This window comes from Syzygium oleosum, unplaced genomic scaffold (genome assembly GCF_021117445.2).
Source record: "Syzygium oleosum isolate NSW1041296 unplaced genomic scaffold, Sole_v2.1 Sole_v2.04, whole genome shotgun sequence".
NCBI classification, from domain to species: Eukaryota; Viridiplantae; Streptophyta; class Magnoliopsida; order Myrtales; family Myrtaceae; genus Syzygium; species Syzygium oleosum.
The window spans coordinates 12,733,409-12,743,729 of record NW_026607488.1 but is presented as its reverse complement, the minus strand read 5'-3'; the positions used below and the strand labels follow the sequence as shown (position 1 = coordinate 12,743,729).

General features: G+C 43.1%; 3 protein-coding genes across 3 annotated transcripts; 1 reads left to right on the top strand and 2 right to left on the bottom strand.

Moving 5' to 3' along the window:
- Nucleotides 1-275: 275 nt before the first annotated feature.
- Nucleotides 276-796, bottom strand: LOC115679327 (uncharacterized). Its single transcript, XM_030602925.2, has one exon. It carries the CDS (start codon nt 747-749, stop codon nt 276-278), a length of 474 nt encoding a protein of 157 aa, XP_030458785.2. The 5' UTR covers nt 750-796.
- Nucleotides 797-962: 166 nt separating this feature from the next.
- On the bottom strand, nt 963-2,623 carry LOC115679372 (uncharacterized). The gene is made up of 4 exons (XM_030602957.2): nt 2,327-2,623; nt 2,014-2,239; nt 1,721-1,937; nt 963-1,347 (listed from the first exon to the last, which is right to left on the bottom strand). The coding sequence occupies exons 1-4, from the start codon at nt 2,621-2,623 to the stop codon at nt 963-965; spliced, it is 1,125 nt and encodes a 374-aa protein (XP_030458817.2).
- A 2,294-nt stretch (nt 2,624-4,917) lies between these two features.
- Nucleotides 4,918-5,286, top strand: LOC130137895 (uncharacterized). The gene has a single exon (XM_056310410.1). It carries the CDS (start codon nt 4,918-4,920, stop codon nt 5,284-5,286), a length of 369 nt encoding a protein of 122 aa, XP_056166385.1.
- The last annotated feature ends 5,035 nt before the right edge of the window (nt 5,287-10,321 follow it).

Sequence of the window (10,321 nt, the reverse complement as noted above, 5' to 3'; positions counted from 1 at the left end):
GTATTGGACATTCTTCAGAAGCCAAATTTTGATTAGCTAGACATGAGGAAGGGAGAAAATTCACAACTTCATATCCAATAAACAACATAGAATCACTTCACAACAAAGGGTAAGCATTCTTTAAGTTAAAATGCATAGTCCACACTGAGATCACTAGTCATAGAAAAGCCAATATAGACCAACCATACATCAAACTTCATCTCTCGGAGTACTAACACTAACAATATAAAAAGAAACAATACATGAGTCTTTTGATAACAAAGCTCTACAAAATGTCATTGTTCTCCTTTGGCTAGAAATTTATCAATCCACACTTTCTTAAGAGTCACACTCTTCACCATGAATGCTTTTCCAATTTTTTCATTCTCAACTAGGTAATCAAAAACCGAACCAAGGGAAACTTCATCATAACCATCCACCTTCATCACCTCATTGTACAGTTGAGAGTAATTGACGCCGCCTTGACCCAGTGATTTAATCGCCAATGCCATCTCTCCAAGTTGTTTTGAAAATGGAGCATATTTATCATCATTGTCGGAACATCTTCGTCTTTTGTGGGCCCTCTTTTCCGAAGGCACGGTAGATGAAGATGTTTTTGATCCCTTCATCAACTCATCAAAGTCATCGTCTAAATCAATGGGTGAGGAGTCAACTTCCGTTACATCAACATCTCCGAGCTGCTTAGCAAAGCTTCCGGTAGCCATATCTCTCCCAACCACCAAAGACATCTCATCATACATATCAATCATCTTATTTAGATACTTCTCATGAGAAGGATGGACCTGTCAATCCAATACAAATAATCCATATAAAGTCAAACGAAACAATTTAGATCGTCGTAATATGCACAATATTCATTCAGTTATTATAAGTGAAATGGAGAGAATTTGAGCTATTTTGAGTAGGCAAACATAACAAAGATTCAGTTTGCCCCACCACCAAGCTTCTTTTGCCCCAATTATTCAAACAAATGAAAAGTTGCAAAGAAAAATTACCGTCACATATTCATCATATTCCTTTTTTCCAGCTATGATCATCTTCAAATTGTCATCCCAATTGAATCCACTCTTGCCACGTATCATTTGAATCGTCTTCCAATTGCTTTTCATTGTCTTCAAATGGTTCTCAACATGTTCGGGCTGACAATGAACGCCAAACCTCTCACTTATTGCATCGACAACTCGAGCAATTGAAGAGGGTTTGAATGCGCTCGAAGGCTTGTTTCCTTTACTAGCTTCATCGGCAAGAATTTCAAGTAAAACACGTTCCATAGGCTTAGACCATCTAAATTGCTTGATCTTCTCATCATTTGCCTTACTTTTACCCATCATGATAACTACGTAACAACTTCAAACAGCAGAATAAGAAAAAATACGATGAAGAGAGATGCGTAGTAACTATTTAAAGATGATTAACATTACAGAAATGGAAACCACATGTTCTAAATGACACTAAAAAAAAACAAAAGGAAAACTATTGACTTCTTCAAATATTATTATAACTAATCCACATTGCATGCGCAATACTATCCCTTTTTGCTGCCCATATCCTATTTTCCTCCCTTTCCTCTCTTTGCGAAAGTAGGATTCTTGGATTTTCTCTCGGAGATTCCATTTGTCTATTCATCTCATCCATGATGGAATCATTGGGATCAAATCCCATGATAAAATTATGAACGATACAACAAGCTAAGACAACATCGACTTGTGTTTCAAATGACCAAAAAGGTTCAGAATCCAGCACTCGAAAACGTTTCTTTAAAACTCCAAACGCTCTTTCGACAGTAGTTCTTAGAGATGAATGGCGGAGATTGAATAGTTCCTTCTCATTTTCAGGTGGGTGATCGCTAAACTCCTTCAAATGGTATCTAACACCACGATAGGGAGAGAGGATGCCATTTTGGATTCCATAACCAGCATCAGCAAGATAATATTTTCCTACAAATTATAAATAAGTTTATTACTAAGATACTAACCTCAATTCAAACATTGTGTATAAATTCCATTTTCTTACCTCGAGGAACGTTCAATCCATCCGGCTTTGAAAGTGCATCAGATAAAATACGTGAATCATGTGCAGTCCCCTCCCAACCAGCTAAGACATAAGAAAATCTTAAGTCAAATGTAACAGCAGCTAATACATTTTGTGTTGTTCCATCCTTTCGACCACGAAATCTTCCTTGAATTTCAAGAGGAACTGATGCACGTACATGAGTTCCATCTATTGCTCCGATACAATCCTAAAATAATCAATATATTTACCAACAAAATACTAATGAAACTTCTCAAGCAATGTATAAAGACTTTTTTTTTTCCAAATTTCATACCTTAAAATATGGATAAAACCTTCGACTGCTACTTATCTCAGGAGGAGTGGAATTGCTTGATTCTTTGACCACATGCTTGTATAATTTCAAAATCGCTTGCAAGACAATTTTGAAATACCTATGCACGGTGTCTATTGATCTATGGAATCTTCCCCCAATGACTCTAAACCTCACATTATGTCCAATGATATGGCAAAATACCAAAACTTGCTCCCTAACAGAAACATTTACCGTAGAACGCAACAAGTTACTTGCACCGAGTACCTTACATAGCTCTAAAAAAGTATTTGGCGCCATCCGTATTTGATTTATACAATGAGTATCGCCACTGTATAAGACCCGATTCATATACAACTCTCTCTCATAATCTCGGTTCACATGAGGCTCTCTCGGTATATGGTTCTTAGAATGATTATAATCATCCATAACTAGTGTGATAACTGTCATAACCGCTGCACCCGCACCCATTAACGACACTTGGATTTTGTTATCATCCATCTCTATTGGAGCACACTGATCATAAAACACAAAATGCAAGTGAAATACTAGAAGCGCTGTTTATACAAGCAAAATGAAATTGAGGCCATAGTAGTGTTAGATGGCTTTTTAAGCTTCTTAGTTTAGTTCTCTATGTGCTAAGGGATCATGGCTGGACAAATTGACATTTTGTGATATAGATGAAAATGATAGGAAGGAATAAGATAACAACAGATAAGAAGCGAAATTGACTATACTCATCTGTTTTCAGATAACCTAAGATAATATGGACATGGTCTGGATTGTGTGCGATTTGGGGACTGATATTTGGCATCTATAGATGCTGGCTCTATAACCGTACTGATAAGAAAGAGTGATAAATGTAGATGAAGCTTCACTTGTTAAGGATTTTGTTTTCATCATTTTGCTGGTTCTTCATTTGGAATTTAGCCTAGACAATCCACAAACAGATTTTGGCAATGTGTTATCATGTTAACCATCATCCATTTGATGTTCAAAATGAGCATTACTGAACAGAACATCTCTAGTAATTGTGTTATTTGCCTATGGTGTTATTTCTGTCATAAGAAGAACTCTGATCTACCAATTATCAAGTTCAAATGGATCACTGGCATGGATACAAACGACCTCCTAGTGAGCAGGAATACTCCATTGAGGTTGAAATCGGTTCTGGCATAGAACCCACAGAGGAGGAACTTTCTAATCTATCACAAGCCTATAACAAACTTTGGGAACTTGACTTAAACCGATTGATACCAGGCAAGGACTATCAGATAGATTGTGGTGAGGGAAAGAAGGTCTATCAAAAGGAAGACAGGGCACAGGGAAGCTTATTTAACTGGCTGAATGAAGATGTATTCAGAAAGCCTACTTACTCTCGCTCTTGTTCTCTTCTTGATAATTACAATTCAAATGGAGGTTGCAAAGAAGTTGAGCAGTAAAGCAGCCATTTCTCATAATCGCATCTCAGATATTATATTTTGGCAGAGAGCAAAGCAAGAATAACTAGTTATTGCAAAACACAAGTGCATCTTAAGATTCTACACCGACCACAATATTCAGATACAGGAAAGCAAAAGAACTTTTTGTTACTGCATACCCAAGTTCTTGTCGAGGATCTTGGTGAACTGGTTCAAAGCTGGCGGAACCTTCAACCTCTGCCTCAGAATTCTCCTCTTCCTCTAAAAATCTGAATAGTCTTGGGGAACTTGATGAATGGCTCCCTGAACAAAAAGGAACGCCAAAAAGCAAACTTGATCATGTCAACCCGACAACATAACAAACACCTACAGATCTAACGAATTCCGTAACCAATCCGACCATTCGGCCTTCCCCAACCCTAGAATGCAACATTCCCGTCAGACTCATCAACAACGAATCGACGACACGCTCAATTAACCAACAACCCGAACAGCCAAATAGACGAAGACCTAACTGCTAATAGCGCCTCGGCGTTCCTCGGAATCGCGTCTCGATGGGACGAGAAGATTACCTCGGAATCGCGTCTAGGTGGGACGAGAAGACGGACCAGACGAAGCGCGAGCCAGCAACGGAAAAGGAACGGATCTGGAGATGAGAGACCAGACGAAGTGCGAGCCAGCAACGGAGAACGAGTGGATCCGGAGATGAGGAAGCGCGAGCCAGCAATGGAGAACGAGCAGATCTAGAGATGAGGGACGAGACAAAGCGCGAGCCAGCAACGGAGAACGAGCGGATCTGAAGATGAGGGACGAGACGAAGAAGGCCTGAGAGAGATGGGAAACAGAGAGCGACGCGAGAGGAGGCAAGGGCGAGAGGGCTTGAGGGCAACGTGCGGGCAAACAAGAAAGAAGGGAAAATGATTTCCTCTTTCTCGAAAGAGGAAATCATTTTCCCCAGTTTGAAGAAGGAATTTACCTGATTAGTGGAAAACGTTTCCCCCAGGAAGTTATTTTCCGCCCCCGAACACCGGAAAACCCGGAAAATATTTTTCCGGAAAATGTTTTTCCCCAAACGAACACAGCCAAAGTGTTTGGTGATTTTGCCTTGATCATCCTCCAAACTGTGGGTGAATGGAAGACTAAGGATGCTATCATGACTTTCTAGAAGAATTGATGACAGAATTTAACGAGATCTCGTTTGACTACCTTTCCAGATCTCATAACCAATTCGTCAATGCGCTGGCTATGCATTCATCTATGTTGCAGGTCACCAATGGGTTGGAAATAGAACCTCTGAGGATTGAAGTCCTGACCAGACCAGCCCATTGCATGGCCGTAACTGAGGAACCCGATGGCAAATCATGGTATTATGATATCATGAACTACATCAAGGAGCAGCAGTTCCCTGGAGGTAGTACCGCTGCAAACAGAAGGTACATAATGAAGATGGCAACGAATTTCTTCATCAGTGGTGAGTACTTATACAAAAGGTCATATGATTCTATTCTGCTGAGATGTGTGGAGGCAACTGAAGCAACGTGAATTATGCAAGAATTGCATGAAAGATTATATGGTCCACATATGAATGGACACATGTTGGATAGAAAAATAACGAGGCTGGGCTATTACTGGTTTTCCTTAGAAAGCGATTGCATTCGACATGTTCGAAATTGTCACTGTTGTCATATCCATGGAGATAGGATAAATGCCCCTCCAACTGAATTACATTAGTTGTCTGAGTCATGGCCATTTTCAATGTGGGGCATCAATGTGATCGACCCAATCAATCTTAAGGCATCAAATGGGCATCGGTTTATCTTGGTTTGGATTGATTATTTTTCCAAGTGGATCGAGGCCACATCGTATACCAATGTCACCGCTCGGAATGTGATGAAATTCATCAGGCGTGACATAATCGCCCGCTATGACGTCCCTAAAGCCATTATTACAGATAACGAGACGAATCTAAATAACAAGCTCGTTGATGATTTATTCAGTGAATTCAAAATCCGTCATCTGAATTCGTCTCCCTACCGACCCCAAATGAACGGAGTTGTCGAGGCGGCCAACTAAAACATCAAGAAGATCTTAGCCAAAACTGCTAAGAACTACCGAAATTGGCATGAAATATTGCCTTTTACATTAATGGCATATCGAACATCAATTCGGACATCTACCGGGGTAACCCTTTTTTCCTTGGTGTACGGCATGGAAGCAGTCTTACCTATTGAGGTAGAAATCCTCTCGCTGCGGGTATTGTCTCAAGTAAAACTGTCTAATGCAGAGTGGAAGCGGCAAAGACTGGAGCAGTTGAATATGATCGACAAAAAGTGGCCGAAAGCTCTTTGCCATGGTCAATGCTATCAACAGAGGGTAGCCATGTCATTCAATCAAAAGGTACGCCCAAGACACTTCAAAGCAAGCGATCTTGTCCTATGGAAGGTACTATCATTATCCCCCGAGCTTGGAGGTAAGTTCGCTCCAAACTACAAGGGTCCTTATATCGTGAAAAAGACTCCCTGGAGGGGCTTTGATCTGATTAAGATGGATGGACGTCAATTCTCCAACCCTGTCTGTCACGCCCCGAACCTTACGGGCTCGCGATCATCCCTCCGAGGTCTATTCAGTGCGACGTCCCAGGACGCGTCGCCGACCCAAAACCCAGACAGAGAACAATGCACAAGCGGAAGCAACATATCACCCGAACAATAAAACACATGACCAAGGATAGCCATCGAACAACAACCATCATAAATACATACTTGCATTAACAACAGGGATTTACAATATCCATCGCAAAAGAACTACACATATAAACCAAAATGGGTCAACAGCCACTAACATCAAAAAGGGGTATGTGGTTCGGGGGTCAGGGTACTAAACCTAAGAAGGGCACCTATCCAAAAAGTGTCGACCCTACCCTACTCTGGTCGAGGATAAATCCTAAGGCAACCAGTCCGAGTTGGATCCTGAGGAATCAGTCGAGTCATCAGACGACTTAGGCTCAGAATCCATCGAATCCGGCTCAGACTCGGCGTCCACTGACTCTTCCTCGGAATCATCCTCGGGCTCTAGCTCCTGCTCCATGGGCTCTGGCTCCGGCTCAATGTCGAACTCCCAGTCCATCGGCTCCTCTCCCTCGGACTCGGTATCCATCTCGATGATGACTGGTCGGGTGCCGGAATCCTCCTCGGACGTGGCAGCGGGACTCACGACCTCTCCATCAGCGGCTTGCGTATCCGGTTGGCCATATATGTCGAACGGGATGTCGATGGTCCTAAGAGGTCCATGCGTACCGAACTGATCCCGAAAACACCAACCGAGATAAGGATGGGCCCGGAAATGCGGCCCACCCTCGTCGACCCAAACTATAATGAAATGCCTAATATAAGACTCCCCATTCCCTATGGGGTGCTCAGTCACCGATCGCTCTATGCGATACGAGATCCCAAAACGAAGTGGCGCATCCACCATCTCAAGGTCGGGGGTCTGAAAAGTGGGGTTTAAACAACAATGAGAATAAATCTTAGCGAGTAGGCCCCGTAAACCGAAACTAGGCTAACATGCACCTCTCGGACAAGCATCAACTAAACACATAGTTGATCAATCACACGACTTAGGCCCTCGGGCCCAAATCAAGCATATAGTGACCCTGCAGGTTAGGCACATAATAATAATAATACTATGCCCAGCAATGCACATACACATGTCAATTGGCCACTGTCACATGCCGCACACATGTTTGCACTCGTTTATGCACTCTTCGCACACTTGCCAATGTCATGCTTATGCTTGCACAATTCAATGCACACTTGCACACTTGCACACGTGCCAACTTTCCATTTATTCACCGACCCGCATAAAACGCATCAGGTCCGACCCGCGTAACACGCATCAGGTCTATCACTTATCGATCAATCTCCGGCCCGTGTTAAACGCATCAGGCTCATGACACAACCCACGTGTGGGACGCCTCAGGTTGGCCATCTTCTGGTAATCCGGGCATCGTCCCGCGTTAAACGCTTCAGGACGGGTTCATTACCCCGCGTAAACGACGCCTCAGGGTTTATGTGATCACACGAGCGCAATCCATTAATTATTATCTGAACCCCGCGTAAACGATGCCTCAGGGTGGTTTAAGCGATCACATGCTCATGCCAATCGTGCATACTCACATAATGCACATATTATGCCAATGCTCAATATGCACACTCATGGCCATAACAATCACACTAGGACACTCAATTTAAATTAGCCACAAGCTCAATTTATGCCACGACATGCTTAATTCACCTCTTAGCGCGCCCAATGAATCAATGAATTCAAAACAGCCACAACACATATTTGGCACCCGAATTCATACGATTAATCAATATAATTGAGCACACTCATGGCCCATAATGCCCCTCAATTCTCGGTCACACTAGCACTCAACATGGCATTACATAATCAAGCATAATTCAATACCCAAATCAGCCACCACATGGCCCAACCAATCACACATGGCAATTCACGAACAAACCACATATTAGCTGAACAAGGCCCAATTAAATCCTCAATGGACAGCCACTTAATCAGTCCACCCTAGGCCACTAATCCATCTACAAATCATCACATTAGGCTATTAAAATCACCACAAAACAGCCAATACTCAGCCCATAAATTGCACTCACAATAATCCACATATTAGCCCTTTCTAGGCCACCAAACCACATTTAAATCATCACACTAATCCATCAAAACAGCCACAAAATCAGTCCTAATCAGCCCACACTAATTAACCCCTAAAATACCCTAATAACCCCTAAAACTTGTCTAAAGTGCACATAAGCCTAAATAAGGGTTAGGGTTTTCACTCACAAGGTTTAAGGCTTCAAATGTGGGCTGAACAAGAAGAGAAATGGGCCGAACAGCAGCTGGATCAAACCGGCTCAACGGCGGCGCTCCGGCGTCCTCACGACGGCGCTCCGGCGTCCTCACGGCGGGCGGTGGTGCTCCGGCTGAGCTGGGAGGCGAAGGGGGAGATGATGGTGGTGGTGATGGTGCCGAAATGAGGAGGAAGAGAGAGAGAGGCGGTCGGATGGTGGTGGTGAGGTGAGGCGGACGGGCGGCGGTTCCGGCGGGCGGCGCGGGTGAGTGGTGGCGGCGGCTCCGGCGACTTCTCATGCGGCCAAGGGAAGGAGAAAGGGAGAGAGTGAAGCGTGAGAGAGGGGAGAGAGAGAGAGAGTGACCGGTTGGTGAGAGTGAGAGGAGAGAGATATTGCAAGAGAGAGGTTTATCCACAATGGGTTGGTAGGGGTTGGTGAACAACTCCTCTAAAAATTACCACCTTACCCTCTCCACTCATGACTTGATCTAATGGCCACAATTTAAAGACCAATCACATTCAATCAAGATCAATGGCCAAAATGGTTTCTAGACACAAAATATCCAAGGCCACTTTAGGGAATGAGCAAGAGTGATGGGTGCACCAATGTCCAATATTTTTGGCACTAATAAGGCTGAATAAACCAATTAAAACCTCTAAAATTCGGAACCCATGCATAGGCTTAGGGGCAATTTGATAATTTTTCGATTCCGGTCCGAAATTTCATTTTTCGACTATACCGATCCCAAATATAATTGGCCATACTAATGCGACGTTGTCCTTACAAAAATAGTCGCATACGTCCGTGAAATTCGACACTCAAGTCCGGATTCAATTCCATGATCAATTTCGCTCAAATGCGATTTTAGCGTCTCTCACTAACGGGCGGCTGTTTAGGGGTTACGCGTATCGACTTAGGATTACTCGAGTCGTGACGGTCTCGATTTCCAAGATAACGCGAGGATTATCGCTAGTTCTGGGGGTCGCGATCGTTCAGAATAAGTTCGGGATCGTTCGCTACACGCACTCTCGGTCATGCAGAATCACCCGCGTTCCGATCGTATGTCGTTGGCCAAATCGAATCCGTCACTCTCCTTGGATCGGCCCTCATTGGCACAAAATATTCCCTCGGTGTTTCTCGGAATCGGGCCTCGATTCACGGTCGAGTTCTTAGGTCCACGTACCGTTTTCCTAATTAGCCATTCCCTAATGGTCAGTATCCCGAGAAGGATCCGTTCCGGGCGAGACTTACTAAAATGAAATGAGAAATAAACATATATTTCATTGATCATGAAAGTGGGTCGAATTCAGGATGTTACATTGTCAACTCTGATACTGTGAAGAAATACTACCCTTGAAATAATTTTTAAATTCATATTGATAACGAGGGAATTAGCAAAAAAGTTATTGATAAGGACACCCCTGGTAGTAAGTCTAACTGGAAAGGACTTTGCATATGACAAAATGGCGTCAAGGCTGATCCTGACAACCATGGAAGTCTCGATGGTAGTCACGCCCATATCAATCAAAGACATTTAAAGTAGAAATTGGCTCTGCTACGAAAATTCTCATGTAGGCAATTACACATGCCCTGTGCAGTTAGGAATCAGAAGATTTCTGAGAAGTTCCTCAACGTGCCGGGACCGCATTAACACAGCATGCGTCGAGGATAGGACCGCCTATTTGGGAGCACCTTTAATTATAAAGGAT